The sequence below is a fragment of the Oncorhynchus nerka genome, linkage group LG9b, assembly GCF_034236695.1.
Source record: "Oncorhynchus nerka isolate Pitt River linkage group LG9b, Oner_Uvic_2.0, whole genome shotgun sequence".
In the NCBI taxonomy this organism is placed as follows: domain Eukaryota; kingdom Metazoa; phylum Chordata; class Actinopteri; order Salmoniformes; family Salmonidae; genus Oncorhynchus; species Oncorhynchus nerka.
In genome coordinates, this window is record NC_088424.1 from 41,041,979 (window position 1) to 41,063,809 (window position 21,831).

Below are 21,831 nucleotides of genomic sequence, written 5' to 3' on the forward strand. Positions count from 1 at the left end.
TTTACCATGACTGTGGTTAATTTACTTTACCATGACTGTGGTTAATTTACTTTACCGTGGCTGTGGTTGATTTACTTTACCGTGACTGTGGTTAATTTACTTTACCATGACTGTGGTTGATTTACTTTACCGTGGCTGTGGTTGATTTACTTTACCATGACTGTGGTTCATTTACTTTACCATGACTTTGGTTAATTTACTTTACTGTGGCTGTGGTTAATTTACTTTACCATGGCTGTGGTTAATTTACTTTACCATGACTGTGGTTAATTTACTTTACTGTGGCTGTGGTTAATTTACTTTACCATGACTGTGGTTAATTTACTTTACCATGACTGTGGTTGATTTACTTTACCGTGGCTGTGGTTACCATGGCTGTGGTTACCATGGCTGTGGTTACCGTGGCTGTGGTTGATTTACTTTACTATGGCTGTGGTTAATTTACTTTACCATGACTGTGGTTAATTTACTTTACCATGACTGTGGTTGATTTACTTTACCATGGCTGTGGTTGATTTACTTTACCATGACTGTGGTTGATTTACTTTACCGTGACTGTGGTTGATTTACTTTACCATGACTGTGGTTGATTTACTTTACCATGATTGTGGTTGATTTACTTTACCATGACTGTGGTTGATTTACTTTACCATGGCTGTGGTTGATTTACTTTGGTTGTGGTTACCGTGGCTGTGGTGGTTAATTTACTTTACCATGGCTGTGGTTGATTTACTTTACCATGACTGTGGTTGGTTGACTGTGGTTTTACTTTACCATGACTGTGGTTGATTTACTTTACCATGGCTGTGGTTGATTTACTTTGGTTGTGGTTACCGTGGCTGTGGTTAATTTACTTTACCATGGCTGTGGTTGATTTACTTTACCATGACTGTGGTTAATTTACTTTACCATGACTGTGGTTGATTTACTTTACCATGACTGTGGTTGATTTACTTTACCATGACTGTGGTTGATTTACTTTACCATGATTGTGGTTGATTTACTTTACCATGACTGTGGTTGATTTACTTTACCATGGCTGTGGTTGATTTACTTTGGTTGTGGTTACCGTGGCTGTGGTTAATTTACTTTACCGTGGCTGTGGTTAATTTACTTTACCATGACTGTGGTTAATTTACTTTACCATGACTGTGGTTAATTTACTTTACCATGACTGTGGTTGATTTACTTTACCGTGGCTGTGGTTACCATGGCTGTGGTTAATTTACTTTACTGTGGCTGTGGTTAATTTACTTTACCATGGCTGTGGTTAATTTACTTTACCATGGCTGTGGTTAATTTACTTTACCATGACTGTGGTTAATTTACTTTACCATGACTGTGGTTGATTTACTTTACCATGGCTGTGGTTGATTTACTTTACCATGACTGTGGTTGATTTACTTTACCGTGGCTGTGGTTACCATGGCTGTGGTTACCATGGCTGTGGTTGATTTACTTTACCATGGCTGTGGTTGATTTACTTTACCATGGCTATGGTTAATTTACTTTACCGTGGCTGTGGTTAATTTACTTTACCGTGGCTGTGGTTGATTTACTTTACCGTGGCTATGGTTAATTTACTTTACCGTGGCTGTGGTTAATTTACTTTACCGTGGCTGTGGTTAATTTACTTTACCATGGCTGTGGTTAATTTACTTTACCATGACTGTGGTTAATTTACTTTACCATGACTGTGGTTAATTTACTTTACCATGACTGTGGTTGATTTACTTTACCGTGGCTGTGGTTACCATGGCTGTGGTTAATTTACTTTACTGTGGCTGTGGTTAATTTACTTTACCATGGCTGTGGTTGATTTACTTTACCATGGCTATGGTTAATTTACTTTACCGTGGCTGTGGTTAATTTACTTTACCGTGGCTGTGGTTGATTTACTTTACCGTGGCTGTGGTTACCATGGCTGTGGTTAATTTACTTTACTGTGGCTGTGGTTAATTTACTTTACCGTGGCTGTGGTTAATTTACTTTACCATGACTGTGGTTAATTTACTTTACCATGACTGTGGTTAATTTACTTTACCGTGGCTGTGGTTGATTTACTTTACCGTGACTGTGGTTAATTTACTTTACCATGACTGTGGTTGATTTACTTTACCGTGGCTGTGGTTGATTTACTTTACCATGACTGTGGTTAATTTACTTTACCATGACTGTGGTTAATTTACTTTACCATGACTGTGGTTAATTTACTTTACTGTGGCTGTGGTTAATTTACTTTACCATGGCTGTGGTTAATTTACTTTACCATGACTGTGGTTAATTTACTTTACTGTGGCTGTGGTTAATTTACTTTACCATGACTGTGGTTAATTTACTTTACCATGACTGTGGTTGATTTACTTTACCGTGGCTGTGGTTACCATGGCTGTGGTTACCATGGCTGTGGTTACCGTGGCTGTGGTTGATTTACTTTACTATGGCTGTGGTTAATTTACTTTACCATGACTGTGGTTAATTTACTTTACCATGACTGTGGTTGATTTACTTTACCATGGCTGTGGTTGATTTACTTTACCATGACTGTGGTTGATTTACTTTACCGTGACTGTGGTTGATTTACTTTACCATGACTGTGGTTGATTTACTTTACCATGATTGTGGTTGATTTACTTTACCATGACTGTGGTTGATTTACTTTACCATGGCTGTGGTTGATTTACTTTGGTTGTGGTTACCGTGGCTGTGGTTAATTTACTTTACCATGGCTGTGGTTGATTTACTTTACCATGACTGTGGTTAATTTACTTTACCATGACTGTGGTTGATTTACTTTACCATGACTGTGGTTGATTTACTTTACCATGACTGTGGTTGATTTACTTTACCATGATTGTGGTTGATTTACTTTACCATGACTGTGGTTGATTTACTTTACCATGGCTGTGGTTGATTTACTTTGGTTGTGGTTACCGTGGCTGTGGTTAATTTACTTTACCATGGCTGTGGTTAATTTACTTTACCGTGGCTGTGGTTAATTTACTTTACCATGACTGTGGTTAATTTACTTTACCATGACTGTGGTTAATTTACTTTACCATGACTGTGGTTGATTTACTTTACCGTGGCTGTGGTTAATTTACTTTACCATGACTGTAGTTAATTTACTTTACCATGGCTGTGGTTAATTTACTTTACTGTGGCTGTGGTTACCATGGCTGTGGTTGATTTACTTTACCATGGCTATGGTTAATTTACTTTACCGTGGCTGTGGTTAATTTACTTTACCGTGGCTGTGGTTGATTTACTTTACCATGGCTGTGGTTACCATGGCTGTGGTTAATTTACTTTACTGTGGCTGTGGTTAATTTACTTTACCGTGGCTGTGGTTAATTTACTTTACCATGACTGTGGTTAATTTACTTTACCATGACTGTGGTTAATTTACTTTACTGTGGCTGTGGTTAATTTACTTTACCATGGCTGTGGTTAATTTACTTTACCATGACTGTGGTTAATTTACTTTACTGTGGCTGTGGTTAATTTACTTTACCATGACTGTGGTTAATTTACTTTACCATGACTGTGGTTGATTTACTTTACCGTGGCTGTGGTTAATTTACTTTACCGTGGCTGTGGTTACCATGGCTGTGGTTACCATGGCTGTGGTTACCGTGGCTGTGGTTGATTTACTTTACTGTGGCTGTGGTTAATTTACTTTACCATGACTGTGGTTAATTTACTTTACCATGACTGTGGTTGATTTACTTTACCATGGCTGTGGTTGATTTACTTTACCATGACTGTGGTTGATTTACTTTACCGTGACTGTGGTTGATTTACTTTACCGTGGCTGTGGTTACCATGGCTGTGGTTGATTTACTTTACCGTGGCTGTGGTTAATTTACTTTACCATGACTGTGGTTGATTTACTTTACCATGACTGTGGTTGATTTACTTTACCATGACTGTGGTTGATTTACTTTACCATGACTGTGGTTGATTTACTTTACCATGATTGTGGTTGATTTACTTTACCATGACTGTGGTTGATTTACTTTACCATGGCTGTGGTTGATTTACTTTGGTTGTGGTTACCGTGGCTGTGGTTAATTTACTTTACCATGGCTGTGGTTAATTTACTTTACCGTGGCTGTGGTTAATTTACTTTACCATGACTGTAGTTAATTTACTTTACCATGGCTGTGGTTAATTTACTTTACTGTGGCTGTGGTTACCATGGCTGTGGTTGATTTACTTTACCATGGCTATGGTTAATTTACTTTACCATGGCTGTGGTTGATTTACTTTACCATGGCTATGGTTCATTTACTTTACCATGGCTGTGGTTGATTTACTTTACCATGGCTATGGTTAATTTACTTTACTGTGGCTGTGGTTACCATGGCTGTGGTTGATTTACTTTACCATGGCTATGGTTAATTTACTTTACCGTGGCTGTGGTTGATTTACTTTACCGTGGCTGTGGTTACCATGGCTGTGGTTAATTTACTTTACTGTGGCTGTGGTTAATTTACTTTACCGTGGCTGTGGTTAATTTACTTTACCATGACTGTGGTTAATTTACTTTACCATGACTGTGGTTAATTTACTTTACCGTGGCTGTGGTTAATTTACTTTACTGTGGCTGTGGTTAATTTACTTTACCGTGGCTGTGGTTAATTTACTTTACCGTGGCTGTGGTTGATTTACTTTACCATGGCTGTGGTTACCATGGTTGTGGTTACCATGGTTGTGGTTACCATGGCTGTGGTTACCATGGCTGTGGTTACAGTGGCTGTGGTTAATTTACTTTACCATGACTGTGGTTAATTTACTTTACCGTGGCTGTGGTTAATTTACTTTACCATGACTGTGGTTAATTTACTTTACCGTGGCTGTGGTTAATTTACTTTACCGTGGCTGTGGTTAATTTACTTTACCGTGGCTGTGGTTAATTTACTTTACCATGACTGTGGTTAATTTACTTTACCATGACTGTGGTTAATTTACTTTACCATGGCTGTGGTTAATTTACTTTACCATGACTGTGGTTAATTTACTTTACCATGACTGTGGTTAATTTACTTTACAGTGGCTGTGGTTAATTTACTTTACTGTGGCTGTGGTTAATTTACTTTACCGTGGCTGTGGTTAATTTACTTTACCATGACTGTGGTTAATTTACTTTACCATGGCTGTGGTTAATTTACTTTACCGTGGCTGTGGTTAATTTACTTTACCATGACTGTGGTTAATTTACTTTACCATGGCTGTGGTTAATTTACTTTACCGTGGCTGTGGTTAATTTACTTTACCGTGACTGTGGTTAATTTACTTTACCATGGCTGTGGTTAATTTACTTTACTGTGGCTGTGGTTAATTTACTTTACCGTGGCTGTGGTTAATTTACTTTACCATGACTGTGGTTAATTTACTTTACCGTGGCTGTGGTTAATTTACTTTACCGTGGCTATGGTTAATTTACTTTACTGTGGCTGTGGTTAATTTACTTTACCATGACTGTGGTTAATTTACTTTACTGTGGCTGTGGTTAATTTACTTTACCATGACTGTGGTTAATTTACTTTACCGTGGCTGTGGTTGATTTACTTTACCATGGCTGTGGTTACCATGGTTGTGGTTACCATGGTTGTGGTTACCATGGCTGTGGTTACCATGGCTGTGGTTACCATGGCTGTGGTTACAGTGGCTGTGGTTGATTTACTTTACCGTGGCTGTGGTTGATTTACTTTACCGTGGCTGTGGTTGATTTACTTTACCGTGGCTGTGGTTAATTTACTTTACCATGACTGTGGTTACCATGGCTGTGGTTACTGTGGCTGTGGTTAATTTACTTTACCATGGCTGTGGTTACCGTGGCTGTGGTTAATTTACTTTACCGTGGCTGTGGTTGATTTACTTTACCATGGCTGTGGTTACCATGGTTGTGGTTACCATGGCTGTGGTTACCATGGCTGTGGTTACCGTGGCTGTGGTTAATTTACTTTACCATGGCTGTGGTTACCATGGCTGTGGTTAATTTACTTTACCATGGCTGTGGTTAATTTACTTTACCATGGCTGTGGTTAATTTACTTTACCATGGCTGTGGTTAATTTACTTTACCATGGCTGTGGTTAATTTACTTTACCATGACTGTGGTTAATTTACTTTACCATGGCTGTGGTTAATTTACTTTACCGTGGCTGTGGTTGATTTACTTTACCGTGGCTGTGGTGTATTATATACCATCTCCTGCCATTGTGGCCTTGAACAAGGCACTTAACGCCCCACAAAGTAAAATACTGTGCTCATAACCTACTGATATCCTACTGTATGAAACGCAGGTAAAATACTGCACTCATAACCTACTGATATCCTACTGTATGAAACGCATGTGGTCCGTCAACACTGGAGAGCCACTGGGTGTGCAGGCTTTTGACACAACCCTGCTCAAACACACCAGAGTCAGCTTATCAAGGTCCTATTGAGCAGTTTTTTTTATACATTGTTGTGTGTTCGAGCAGGGCAGGAGCAAAAGCCTGCACCCTCTGTAGCTCCGCTGTAATCTCCTGGAGGAAGGTTGGCCACCCTGCTACATTGCAAGTACAGCCAAATAATGTATGTCTTTATTAAATAATTCCCTCTTTCAATGAAGCAGGGATCAAATGGCTAAGGTGGGTCAGGTAGATAAGATATTTATCTATTTGTAAGGTTCAAATATTCAGTGTTCAGCGGAGGTCTTGAAAGCGTAGTATTTTTAAAAAACTTTGTCAGAATTACATGGTCAGTATTGAATAGAGGCGTTTCCTAGACAATTCTGAGTGCTTGAGGGCCGGTTTTATATCCAGAGTACCCAGCATTGGTTTCAACGGCTGTGCACCCTGATCAGCTGCGTGTCGGCCATTTGCGGTTGTACGTGAGGGCCGGTTGAACGTTATTTTAGGACATTGGACGTGATGACATTAATACATGCTAATAGCTGAATAGTTGATCCTTAAGAGTCCGTTGAAGCACCAATGTGTCAATCTGAGTAACATAATAAAAACATCCCCATCAAAGAGATGTTTGTTTTGCATATGGGCTGCGTCTCCATCCACCACATCCGCTTACAGTAGACTTCCTCATCTGTGGTGCAAGGTGGCCGAGCTACAGCTGTGTTCGTCAGACCATGAGACACACAAACTCTCTGGAAAGGGGGAGACTCTTACGAATACTATTGTGTTCTCCATTTCACTCTACGACCCCCCCGACAAGTATCATGGGACACATCTGAAAGTAACCCAGACAAACCGCCCACAAACGGTTAGATTTGTTGAGGGTAAAGTAGCTCGATAACCAGCCAAAGTACACTGTTTTGAATTGGCTTTTTAGTTACTCTGTATATAATAATTCTACCTGCTGTGCAAATTTCTTTCTCTGTCTCTGTCACTAATGCTCTGTCTCTGTCTCTCATGCTCTCTCTCATCCTCTCTCTCTCATGCTCTCTCTCATGCTCTCTCTCTCATGCTCTCTCTCTCATGCTCTCTCTCTCATGCTCTCTCTCTCATGCTCTCTCTCTCATGCTCTCTCTCTCATGCTCTATCTCTCATGCTCTGTCTCTCTTGCTCTGTCTCTCTTGCTCTCATGCTCTCGCTCTCTCGCTCTCATGCTCTGTCTCTCATGCTCTCTCGCTCTCATGCTCTCTCGCTCTCATGCTCTGTCTCTCTCATGCTCTGTCTCTCTCATGCTCTGTCTCTCTCATGCTCTGTCTCTCTCATGCTCTGTCTCTCATGCTCTGTCTCTCATGCTCTGTCTCTCATGCTCGCTCTGTCTCTCATGCTCGCTCTGTCTCTCATGCTCGCTCTGTCTCTCATGCTCGCTCTGTCTCTCATGCTCGCTCTGTCTCTCATGCTCGCTCTGTCTCTCATGCTCGCTCTGTCTCTCATGCTCGCTCTGTCTCTCATGCTCGCTCTGTCTCTCATGCTCGCTCTGTCTCTCATGCTCTCTCTCTGTCTCTCATGCTCTCCGTAGGTGTAAGACTGATACAGTTCTGATCAGAGTAGACTAATTGTTTTGATATAGTGATTTTTTTTTTGCGTGACTTTTTATTTTTTTTACTTGTCCATTCAGACAATTTAGATCTCTATTCTTCTTGTCCGACCATTTGTTTATTTGTTTTTTACTTGCCCAAGGCAAGCGGACAAGCGTTTTATGTCGATCCCTGTCAGTCAAGTGTTCACCAACAAGTCTATTACTAACTCATGGTGGTTTAGTGACACACTTGAGAAAAGGGGAATTTGAGACTGTGTTGTCCTTTAAAAAATGTCCTGACCTGCACCTGATGATGTTAGGATTCATTCTGTAGTTATTCCTCATCAGGTAAACTATTCATTAAGCTGTCTGTCCGTTCTCTTTCTCTCTCAAGAGTTTGTGTGGCTCACGTCAACATTAAGACAAGTCATTCATGTATTTAGGGCTCCTGAGTGGCGCAGCGGTCTAAGGCACTCCATCTCAGTGTTAGAGGTGTCGCTACGGATCCTGTTTCGATCTCGGGCTGTATCACAAACGGCCGTGTTCGGGTGTCCCATAGGGAGGTGCACAATTGGCCCAGTGCCACCCGGGGGAGGCTGTCATTGTAAAATCAAAAATCTAATTTACCAACCAATATCCCTCTCTTTCTCCTCTCCTCTCCTCTCCTCTCCTCCTCCAGACTGTCTCTCTGCCGGGTCAGGGTGGTCGTCCTGAGTCTCCTGTCTACACTAACCTGCAGGAGCTGAAGATCTCTGGGACCAGCCTGCCCCCCGACCCCTCCAACTTCCCACAGCATGTCCTGGGGGACTGGGAGGCCCACAAGGTCTGTACTACTACCGTCATGGAACTTCGCTATGTGCGAACTTCGTCTCTGTGTGCGTCCCAAATGGAACCCTATTACATATTTAGTGCACTACAGGGCCCATAGGGCTCTGGTCAAAAGTAGTGTACTAAATGGGGAGTAGGGTGCCATTTGGGAATGATTCTATATGATGTTGTCTGATCTGTGTTTATATGTCATTTTACTGTTTTTAACCACGAGACGAAGACAAATGTCAATTTGATTTAAATATTGTAATGGACAAAGATTTTGAATTCCATTTGAAGGACCAGAGCGGCAGACAGTTCTACTTCAACCGTTCCACCCAGGAGAGGACATGGAAACCTCCCCGAGCCAGAGACGCCAGTAGTGGCAGCAGCCGGGGGGAATCCCACAGCAATAGCACAGGGGAGACGGAGGTATGTACTGGGACATGTGTTGGAAACACACACACACTTACTCAAACACACACGCACGCTCGCACACACACACACGCTCGCACACACACTTACTCAAACACACACACGCTCGCACACACACACACGCTCGCACACACACACACGCTCGCACACACACACACGCTCACACACACACACACGCTCGCACACACACGCTCGCACACACACGCTCGCACACACACTTACTCAAACACACACGCTCGCACACACACACACACACGCTCGCACACACACACACGCTCGCACACACACTTACTCAAACACACACGCTCTCACACACACACACTTACTCAAACACACACGCTCGCACACACACACACGCTCGCACACACACACGCTTGCACACACACTTACTCAAACACACACACGCTCGCACATACACACACACACGCTCGCACACACACTTACTCAAACACACACACGTACATAGACACTTACTCAAACACACATACACACACACACACACACACACACACACACACTTACTCAAACACACACTTAGGTACAGAAACAAGCAAATTCAAACACATCTATGAAAAGTCATGAGGTGTATGTGCTTGTGTTCTCAAACACGCCCGTCCAAACACATTAGACAGAAAGAATCACTGCTGTGTTCTGGCAGGATCACAGTACATTTTGTTCTCTAGAATGATGATAATAAGCACCACACTGCCACCTTGTGGCCAGATGCAGTCGGTGCTCCTCAAACTGGGAAACTGGTCCCAGCCTCATTAGTTTGCTGTTACTGCAGCAGTACATGTTTGTATTCTGCTGTGTCCTCTGTCTGGCCACACCCAGTAACCGTGTTCAGACTGAGTCGGGTGCTTCGATGTTCCTGCCGTCTTCAACTCTCTGTGCTTCACACCCCTGGGTTCAAATACTATTTGAAGTCATTAAAAAATAAAATGTACCTGTGCTTGATTTAATTTTCCTGCCTTATTGCACTTTAAGGGAAACTCCACTCAAAATACAATCTCTTGTCATTTTCTTCATTTATCCAGTGATGATAAAACCCACAAGTGTTTTGCATGTCAGCAGTCAAGGTTTTAAGATATCGGACTTTCAAGAAGTGAAGTGTCACCGATCACATCCTCATGATGAAGAAGACATGCAGCACATTTTGGGACTGTATCAGTGGATTAATGAAGAAAGTACAAAAACTATTTTTAAGCTGAGTTTTTGAGCTCTAAACGTCTAGGCCTCGTTTCCCAGCTGTCATGTAACTTAAAGGGGTACTTCAGGATTTTGGCAATGAGGCCCTTTTATCTTCCTCCCCAGAGTCAGATGAACTTGTGGATACCATTTGTCTCTTTGACCAGTACGAAGCCAGTTAAAGGGGCCTCATTGCCAACATCCCAGACGAGAAAAGATGTTCCAGTATTTGAACCCAGGACTGGTGCTTTACTGTGTTGTAAATGTCTCGTTCTTAGAGGATTGTGATTCATGATGACTGCTGATTGGTGCTTTCTATTCTCTGTGCATACGTAATTCAATGGTGATTGGTCCTTCTCTCGCTCTATTTATCTCTGACCCTCTCTCTCTCCTCCCTGTCCCGTTTCCCTCCCTGTCCCGTTTCCCTCCCTGTCCCGTTTCCCTCCCTCTCCCGTTTCCCTCTCTGTCCCGTTTCCCTCCCTCTCTCCCTCTCTGTCCCGTTTCCCTCTCTCTCTCCCTCTCTGTCCCGTTTCCCTCCCTCTCTCCCTCTCTGTCCCGTTTCCCTCCCTCTCTCCCTCTCTGTCCCGTTTCTCTCCCTCTCTGCCCCGTTTCCCTCCCTCTCTCCCTCTCTGCCCCGTTTCCCTCCCTCTCTCCCTCTCTGCCCCGTTTCCCTCCCTCTCTGTCCCGTTTCCCTCTCTGTCCCGTTTCCCTCCCTCTCTCCCTCTGTGTCCCGTCTCCCTCTCTGTCCCGTTTCCCTCTCTGTCCGTTTCCCTCTCTGTCCCGTTTCCCTCCCTCTCTCCTCTGTGTCCCGTTTCCCTCCCTCTCTCCCTCTGTGTCCCGTTTCCCTCCCTCTCTCCCTCTGTGTCCCGTTTCCCTCCCTCTCTCCCTCTGTGTCCCGTTTCCCTCCCTCTCTCCCTCTCTGTCCCGTTTCCCTCTCTGTCCCGTTTCCCTCTCTGTCCCGTTTCCCTCCCTCTCTCCCTCTCTGTCCCGTTTCCCTCTCTGTCCCGTTTCCCTTCCTCTCTCCCTCTGTGTCCCGTTTCCCTCTCTGTCCCGTTTCCCTCCCTCTCTCCCTCTGTGTCCCGTTTCCCTCCCTCTCTCCCTCTGTGTCCCGTTTCCCTCTCTGTCCCGTTTCCCTCTCTGTCCCGTTTCCCTCCCTCTCTCCCTCTCTGTCCCGTTTCCCTCCCTGTCCCGTTTCCCTCCCTAATCATAGACGACTCCGCCACTCTCTCTCTCCCCGTCCTTCCTTCCTCTCCTCTCGCTGTCCATTGGTCCGTTCCAGCCTCTGTTGTTGGAGGACAACTGCCACAGCACGTATTCTAGCCAATCAGACAGCCAGTACGGCTACCCGCCCCGGGGTTGGTCAGAAGAGCTGGATGAGCATGGACACACTCTGTATGTCAGTGATTATACTAATGAGAAGGTACCGGGGTCTCTTTCTGTTGATCTCTCTCTCTCTCTCTCTCTGTTGATCTCTCTCTCTCTCTCTCTGTTGATCTCTCTCTCTGTTGATCTCTCTCTCTCTCTCTGTTGATCTCTCTGTTGATCTCTCTCTCTCTCTCTGTTGATCTCTCTCTCTCTCTGTTGATCTCTCTCTCTCTCTCTGTTGATCTCTCTGTTGATCTCTCTCTCTCTCTGTTGATCTCTCTCTCTCTGTTGATCTCTCTCTCTCTGTTGATCTCTTTCTCTCTGTTGATCTCTTTCTCTCTGTTGATCCCTCTCTCTCTGTTGATCCCTCTCTCTCTGTTGATCCCTCTCTCTCTGTTGATCTCTTTCTCTCTGTTGATCCCTCTCTCTCTGTTGATCTCTTTCTCTCTGTTGATCTCTTTCTCTCTGTTGATCCCTCTCTCTCTGTTGATCCCTCTCTCTCTGTTGATCTCTTTCTATCTGTTGATCTCTTTCTCTCTGTTGATCTCTCTCTCTCTCTGTTGATCTCTTTCTCTCTGTTGATCTCTTTCTCTCTGATCTCTTTCTCTCTGTTGATCCCTCTCTCTCTGTTGATCTCTTTCTCTCTGTTGATCTCTTTCTCTCTGTTGATCTCTTTCTCTCTGTTGATCTCTTTCTCTCTGTTGATCCCTCTCTCTCTGTTGATCCCTCTCTCTCTGTTGATCCCTCTCTCTCTGTTGATCCCTCTCTCTCTGTTGATCCCTCTCTCTCTGTTGATCCCTCTCTCTCTGTTGATCTCTTTCTCTCTGTTGATCTCTCTGTTGATCTCTTTCTCTCTGTTGATCCCTCTCTCTCTGTTGATCCCTCTCTCTCTGTTGATCTCTCTCTCTCTGTTGATCTCTCTCTGTTGATCTCTCTCTCTCTGTTGATCTCTCTCTCTCTCTGTTGATCTCTCTCTCTCTCTGTTGATCTCTCTCTCTGTTGATCTCTCTCTCTATTGATCTCTCTCTATCTCTTGGTCTCTCTCTCTCTTGATCTCTCTCTCTATCTTGGTCTCTCTCTCTTGCTCTCTTGATCTCTCTCGCTCTCTTGATCTCTCTCTATTAGAGGTCGACCGATTAATCGGGAGGGCCGATTTCAAGTTTTCATAACAATCGTGCCGATTTAAAAGTTTTATTTTTTATTTTTTTTATTTAACTAGGCAAGTCAGTTAAGAACACATTCTTATTTTCAATGACGGTCTAGGAACAGTGGGTTTCCCTCCCTAATCATAGTTCAGGGGCAGAACAACAGATTTTCACCTTGTCAGCTCGGGGGATCCAATCTTGCAACCTTACAGTTAACTAGTCCAACGCAATAACGACCTGCCTCTCTCTCGTTGCACTCCACAAGGAGACTGCCTGTTACACGAATGCAGTAAGCCAAGGTAAGTTGCTAGCTAGCATTAAACTTATCTTATAAAAAACAATCATAATCACTAGTTAACTACACATGGTTGATGATATTACTAGATATTATCTAGTGTGTCCTGTGTTGCATATAATCTGACTGATGTTGATAAAAGGATATTAGAAGGGTGAGCCGGTTAAGGATCGATTCAGACCAGGTGTTAAAATTGTACGACAAGCGACAGTTTATTTCAGAGGGAGAATATCTGGTACACGTAAATACGGCTCTTCCGTTAGTTCGTGTGGAACGGCAGGCAGAGAGCGTAAACAGTCCGCACAGCACTTATATACGTCACAGAAAGTAGGTTGACCCTAGGAAGATCGGATCTCCGGATTGGTTCAGCTGGTTGTAGTCTGTAGTCTTCTGCCATTGGCTCAGTTGTCTGTCCATCATCGTAGGATCTTCTTCGGGCACACAGTGTTCGGTTAAAATTAAAAGGAGATTGTGTGTAATGTGGGAGCTATCCTGTAGGGGACCCCACAGGCTTTACTGTGAGTTGTAGCCATGTAATTAGCAGTAAGTTAGTCACCTGCATACGAAATAGCAATTCCTTACAAAACCCTCTCTTCACGTCTCACCAGAGACGTGACACAACCTAACTGGATCCAGACACAAAGAGAAACTTCTCCCATAAGGACTATGAAATAAGGCACGGTATTAAACAGAAATAGATATTTATGTATTACCATCATGTTCTCCATTCAATCCCACTATGTACTAAGTTGGCTACCAGCCACCTAGGAACTTACAACCCTCATTTAACAGAGCGGAGAACAGCTCAAAATAAAAGTAAAAATTATTGTCCACATTAGCCAACTTTTTCCAGCAGGAAAAGTTGTGATACTCTCTCTTCACATCTCCTAAGAGATGTGATATAGTCCAGATACATTACTCCAAGCAAAAACGAAGACATAATCCAAAAAGGAAAAATATCCTAAACTAGGTATGTCTATCCGGAAATGGCCCCAAAAAAAAATAATTTCCCCCTCTTCCCATCCCAGATGGGACACGACATACAATGGAGAAGCTTAATCAATAAAAGCAACTGGATCCCCCTCCTAAAATTGCTGCAAAAACTGAAAGATGGGTCTCATGCTCCATACCGTTATCTCGCACCTGGCTCCTGTTATCTAACCAAAAAGACCGCTTGTTCTCGCAACCCCACGCTCTGAATGTGCCCTCCCTTCTGTATTTTTTCAGCATGAGAAAGTTCCATGGCCCTGATACTTTTAAGAATGTTTCAAATCAGCTAGGTAGCATAACACATACATACATCCACACAAGGCAACAGCAGATAATATTCAATCATATATATGGTAATGGCTATAATGTAAAATAACCCCAAGGGTGTGAACAAAAACTCAGCAATGAATCATATAACAGTTACAAAGTGTAAACTACCTTCATGTCAAAAGAGAACAGCTCATTCAAAAACAGAACAAAAGAAAAGTGTGAAATTTAGGTCCCCCTTTTGACACCAGCTAGGGTGTCACTCAATTATCCTTTATTTCAGCAGTCATAGCATTTCATGAAAATAATAAAAAGTTTATTACTAATAACAAGTTATATATGCCTTTGTTCCCCCCAAGGGTGTCACTTATCAAAAACAGGATAAAACTTTATTGTTATTGACATGTAAGATGTAGGATAAAACTTTGGTCATGGAAAACAGAGTAAAGAATTATTAGAAACCATCTGGTCCTCTCAGCTACTTTTATCCTGTACAAGGTGGGCTCCAAGCCACCCAGGGACTCAAAACCATGTGTCATCATCAGTCAGTCCCATCCTCCCCTGAAAGCATGCGTCCGTATCAGCATCGCCAACTGGAGCATCAAGCAAAGGCATCATGCCTGAAGCCCTCACCACATCTGTAACAGACTTGTCAAAACACAGTATGATGCGAGCAGCACATCACATCAATAACAAATAATACAAGAATTAGGGTCAGAAATCCAGTAACCATCCTACCAGTGCACTTACCAAACCAGGCCAAGAGAACAGACTCCTCCACCCCCCCCCGTGGACCTCATCTTAGCAGATAGTGCATCAACCCCGCCTTAGATTGTGAAGTTTAAAAACTATCATCTGGACTGGTATTAGGAATATACATGCAACATTGTTTACCGAACATCTTGCAGACGTCCCCCTGACTGGCAAGAAGCATATCCAAGGCAAGTCTATTCTGTCTGGAAACCCCAAATGTGGCCTCAATCTGTTCAGACATACTAGTGAGTGCATCACGGGAGTAATTCACAAAACGCTGTTGGTCATAGTAGATATAATTAATCCATGCAGTCTGTCCAGCATCCACCATGGCTGGACCCATAGTAGGTAGTAAGTGCCAGAGTCCATCATTCCTACCCAAGGCCTGAAACTCATGAGGAATCCCCACTGGCACTCCCAACAGGTTAGTGTGTATGTCAACTACATCCTCTGTCCATGGAGCACTACTACATTTGTCTCCCATGGGATGGAATGTTTTCAGGTCCCCTGGTTACAGAACTCAGCAGCTGTTCAGCAACAACATCAACAATGGTCAGTGGAATTATCAAACTGGTCAGACCACACGTACCTTGCCATTCTCCTCTAAGAATGGGTCTCAGCCCTCTTTTGGCTTCACTCATCCACCATACATCAGCCAGACCACTAGTTTGGTTTAGGCCTGTAACTGGCCAAGTGGAATTAATGGTTATGTTACTCCTGCAATCAGCTTCAGGCAATCTCTCATAATCAATGCCATTACCTGTACCCGTGATGCACTCGTAATTGCCCCCATATGCCTCAACACCCCAAGAGGCCCGATGAGGAGGTACTGCAGGAAACACAAGGCTCAAAGAGGAACAGAGGGTTGAATTGGGCTTAACCTGGTAAAAACTTCTCAAAATACACAACCACCCCTCTCCTTCTCCTACAGCAAATGGGTGTAGCCAGAACAGGTCTAGCATAACTTCAAATAATACAGTCCTTTCCTCTCAGGGTTTTAGCTGTGTACCTCATATAAGACAGCCACAAATTGTCCCTACTATCAAAACCAGTCTCAGTTTCTAATTGATCAATAGCCGAATAGTCTCTATCATTAATTACCTGAATGGTATTTTTAACACAGTGGTGGTAGAGGAGTGTGTCCGGTTACCTCTGGTCTTGGCAGTACCTTGATAGAAAACACACCCATCATGTCTGTCCTCGTCCTTTGTAGTCCGAGGGTGTGAGTTCCTGCATCAGAGAGCTTAATAGTTTTGATGGTTAGTAGGATTTCATCACCTTTACAAAGTTCAACATTGCTCCCAGATTTCCCCATATCATGGAAAACCTATCCACCCTTGTGGGATCCTCCATGCTATAAGGATACCCTCTTCTCCAATCCCAGAACTGTCCGAAGTCGGTTACCGTGTAATCTCTATTCTAACTTCTTATCTACCCAGATCTAGGGATCTCTTATGCTTATTTTGGAACAAAATACACATCACTTAGCCAGAGCCAGACACATCTTCACCTCTATGAACAAAAACAGGGGTGATAGGACAGGTAGGGTTACTTCATTCGAGAGTTGGCCCCCGGAATTCTGTTAATTCCAGTTCTTCTCCCGAACTCTGTTTATTGTCCGACAGTGAAAAATGTCTTACCCTTCCGCCGTGCGATATGAATCTGGGTAGCTCTTTCAGCTAGCTGTCACCAGGGGTCTTCTATGGTCCCCAAGCCTCTGGGACTGGATTGAGTGACTTCACCTGTAGTTCACCTGTAATGCATACAATCCTGGACATACAGGCTTGGTTAACAAACAATTTCTCATATGTTTTATCTGATTATATCTTTAACTTCTATGCCCAATTGTTAGCTTACATTTTTTATTTTTTTTTCTTATCCAATAAGCCCCATCCTATCCTAGACCACAATTTACCCATCCCCCTTTTGATACCTGACTCTGCCCAGGTATCAACCTTACCTACTCTAAATAATGACTTAGGTAAGATTAGTATATTATCTTTATGTCTGACATCATGAAGGAGCCCCTTTTAGTTTTCCACATGTCCAATTCTCCCTTGGGCGTCAATCCAGTACCAATTCCCTGTCAAGTTTCTTATCTACTTAAGAACTATCTGCACTACTTATATATTTTCTTAAATATATATTTACCAATTTAAACCTTTTCTCTCATATTTCTCAAATACCACTAAGCTTCTAACTGTTTGACTTTATCCAAAATCATGTCTATGAGTGTCAATCTCTAAAGTCCTTACATTTCCTTAATCCATCTAACAATAATCCTAAATCATCACAGATGTCCTATATACCTGTTAAATTTAATACTATTTTTTTTTTTTTTTTTAAACCCCTAATGGTCAAAAAAAAAAAAAAAATCAAAACAAATGCTTATCATATCAAAATCCTTCCTTCAAGGACTCTTAGTATTCTATCTGACAATAACATGAATTTAATATATGTTGCAGAGTGCAGAATTCCTTGTCTACAGTGATTTATCACCCCTAAGAACTGAAACTTATTTTTCTATGTAATTCCCTGCCCTATTGGCTTAATATATATCCTATCCTAACCTCATAACCTAAACTCCTTTATAATGAATTTACCTTAAAACTAGTACTCAATATGACCACATTCATTATACCAATGACTCTCCCCTAAGGCTGATCAGACCTTAGAAGACAGTCATGATAAGGTCCATGAGTCAACCCACCCTTTTATAGTCAAGTTCTATACTACACTAGACATATTAAAGAACCCTTTATCCTTAAAATCCAAATTCACTTGTGTAATTTAAAACTCATAAAATAAAAACTCATAAAGTTCCATATTTGAGCGTGTCTCTTTAAAATACCTTTGCACCAAAACAAATAGTCCTAACAAATGTTTTATGTGTATATATTTGCAAACCTTAATGATTAATCAAAACTTCCAGGCCTTTCCAATTTGGTCGTTTATGGCCTCATTCTCCCCAATATTATAATCCCTGATATTTAATAAAAATAACGTATTTTCCCTTGGCTCCTTCAACTCACATTTACATCTCAATAAAACAAAACACCATCTGCGTGCTCCTCAAGGAAAAACAACTTGCCCCTGTTACGTATCAAGGGAAATGTTCAAATAACCAAATTCAACCTCGCTAGTTTACCGAAACATGTACAATTATGTTTTACCATAGAGGTTGCTTTTCACCATTAATACCCTGACACCGTTCCACATAATGGAAACAGTGCTCAAATTCACTGGTGCTATTCAAACGATCAAACCAAAAATCAACAACCATCAGAATCCACCATCACGATGTTTTATGACTCAGACATCCAATCCCTCTCTCTCACGGCCCAATTACAGTCCAAATAAACGCCACAAATCAATGATACCCACCCAGCGAATCAGCTGCTAGTTTTTAGCATCTTTCCTGACGATTTACATACTCCTTTTTAAGGACACTAACCATTTTCTCTGTCACCCCCAGTCAAGACATCATTTCCGTGGCGACGGAAACCTCGCTAGTGATGTCATCAACAAGCGCTCAATCTTGACTTATTTCGCAACGATTTTCAACTCATTGTAAATAATGGTTGGCTGTCTGCAACAACAGTATTTCGGGTTCGATAAACCAAACCTAATTTATCACATCTGTTGAATCCTGATTTAGAGTTTACAACATCAATCAACATCTCTCAATTCGCTAATCTTATAAAAACATTTCGATGGACACAAATCTATCGTAATTGTTCCCTCGTTATTATTCAGAATTAATTTGATTTAAGTTACTGTCTCGTCTTTGAATTAGCATTTTAATTACGACTCTTTTCCCAATGTATTATTCCCAACAAATCATTTAGTGAACAGACATCGCCTTGCATCAAAATCTCCGTTCTTATATTAAGTTGAATGAATTAGTCTTTCAATTTGAACCAAACAAACTATTTAAAACGTTCAGTTTATATCTTATACCAATACTAGTGACTATAACTTTCTCTGCAAAACAACCAGTTCAATTACAACCAAAGACTCAGACATATATAACTATTCTTTACACCTCAGCTGGGAACCGAACCCCGGCCTCCCACGTGGCAGGCGAGAACTCCACCACTGAACCACCAATGCTATGGAACTGAGATTCTCCGCAAATAGACCCAATTTACAGTTATCTGTATTTGTTACTCCGGCATCTGAACAACAGAAAATAGCACTAATTTAAACGCCCAAAGTTTTCCCTCAATTAGGATTCTCATTAATCTCGCTCCCTTCGTATCTGACCCTTCTTTCTTAAATACTTGAATTTTGTTCTTTTCTGTCTCTTTCTCTCTAGCTTCCTGCAACGTCTCTTTTAACCCACATTCCATTGTTTTCAGCTGAACTGCGGATGGCGGTCCTCCTCCTAAATGACCTTCCTGTGTCCATTTTAGCTTTAAACCCTCCCAAACTTTCTTCATGTGCTTCCATTGTCCCTTTCCCCTGATCTATATTCTATTTTTTGTTCTAAAAACTCATTAAACCTCAGTTTTGGAGTATTGGGGTCGCCATTGTGAATTTGCTTTAGTCGTAATTAAATTTAATTCAATCGAATTTAATCGTAGTTTTAATCGTAATCCTCTCCTTCTATCTGAATATAGTTAGCATATACTTCGCCCGACGTTGATTAATACCCACGATATACTGAAGAGACACTGCTACACGTGCTCTGTCTTATCTCTGAGCTTCTCCTTTGTATGTTTTAGTTCGAGAAAACGCATGAGTCGGTATGGGATTTGTGGAGCGCACAACCAAGGGATCTATTCGACTAATTAGTCTCAACTTTCAAATATTATGTTCAGATATTATTTCAATTATACATCAGTCATTTCATTCCTGATTATACATCCAACACAGAAGTCATTGATACATACAATATAGAAGTTTCGGATTTATCCAATAATCCTTATTATATAATTCTATCTCTCTCTCTATGTGACCACCAACAATCTTAATGGAAACAATTACAACCACCTTTCATTTTCATTTAAACAGTTACAAATAGACAAAACAAGACAAAACACACAATTACAGGTTATATCTCTGATTTCTTATTAATCGACCCCTATCAGACCGAACTAAGCGGATTTACTGGATAGAATTCAACTCTAGAATCCAACTCTATCCCCTACTGACCCCTATCGAATTAACAATATCAAAATTAATACACGTTATCTCTCTGACCCCTGAAAGCCGATCCTTATCAGTGAATTTCTATCGGACTGTGCCGTGCCGGGTCGCAGGAGAAAATGACACTTTCCCCCCTCGGTGCCAGATTTAATGAATAGTAATTAACTATCCCCTTACCGATCTCTATTCCTGATTTATATCACACTAACCCCTATCAGAATTAATACACACATGTCCAACCCCTATCGGAACTGAATTTATATATGTCCGATCCCTATTGGAACTTTTTAGGCCTTTAAGTGATCTCTCATCATTGAAAGCTATCAGACTGCGCTGACCGGGTCACGGGACAAAATTACACAATCTATCCCCTCGGCGCCAGATTTAATGAATAGTAATCAGCTATCCCCTTACTGATATCTCATCAATGATTTATATCACACCAGCCGTCGCTGGCTCGTACCACATATGTTCACTCTACTGTTCTTTGACTCGTCAGCAAATTATAAATTTACACAAGAATTCATACTTACTCGGAAATACTGATCAGAATTTAGACAGACTATACGACAATATGCAAAGTTTGATTTAACAGGTTTTGCTTACCTTGTTTATGGTGCACCTTTTAGATCAGTTTCCCGAGTTGAGCAGAATTATTGTCCTCCCCAATTTCTTTCACCCGTCTCTTTTTGGAACGTCCTTCCGTCACTCTCCTTCTCACACCCAATCAACTCACTTCGACCGGACCGTTATTCAACCATCCTCTGGCTACCATGTTTTGTTGATAAAAGGATATTAGAAGGGTGAGCCGGTTAAGGATCGATTCAGACCAGGTGTTAAAATTGTACGACAAGCGACAGTTTATTTCAGAGGGAGAATATCTGGTACACGTAAATACGGCTCTTCCGTTAGTTCGTGTGGAACGGCAGGCAGAGAGCGTAAACAGTCAGCACAGCTCTTATATACGTCACAGAAAGTAGGTTGACCCTAGGAAGATCGGATCTCCGGATTGGTTCAGCTGGTTGTAGTCTGTAGTCTTCTGCCATTGGCTCAGTTGTCTGTCCATCATCGTAGGATCTTCTTCGGGCACACAGTGTTCGGTTAAAATTAAAAGGAGATTGTGTGTAATGTGGGAGCTATCCTGTAGGGGACCCCACAGGCTTTACTGTGAGTTGTAGCCATGTAATTAGCAGTAAGTTAGTCACCTGCATACGAAATAGCAATTCCTTACACTGACCATACAAGCATACAGTATCTAAGTATCTGACTGCGCGGTGCTAGGCAGAAGCAGGCGAGTAAACATTCATTCAAACAGCACTTTTGTGCGTTTTGCCAGCAGCTCTTCGTTGTGCGCCAAGCATTGCGCTGTTTATGACTTCAAGCCTATCAACTCCTGAGATGAGACTGGTGTGACCGAAGTGAAATGGCTGGCTAGTTAGCGCACGCTAATAGCGTTTCA

The 21,831-nt window shown here is 42.0% G+C and overlaps 1 protein-coding gene across 8 annotated transcripts in view; it reads left to right on the top strand.

The window, feature by feature from the left end:
* LOC115114733 (rho GTPase-activating protein 12-like) overlaps positions 1 to 21,831 on the top strand; it is a 182,779-nt gene that overhangs the window by 112,694 nt on the left and 48,254 nt on the right. For 6 of the 8 annotated variants that reach the window (XM_065013699.1, XM_065013703.1, XM_065013702.1 and 3 more), the window contains exons 3-5: positions 8,656 to 8,799; positions 9,084 to 9,215; positions 11,617 to 11,826. In XM_065013699.1, coding sequence (XP_064869771.1) covers positions 8,656 to 8,799; positions 9,084 to 9,215; positions 11,617 to 11,826 — 486 coding nt within the window. The remainder of the gene's footprint in view (positions 1 to 8,655; positions 8,800 to 9,083; positions 9,216 to 11,616; positions 11,827 to 21,831) is intronic. The other 2 variants (XM_065013705.1, XM_065013706.1) reach the window with 1 other exon arrangement.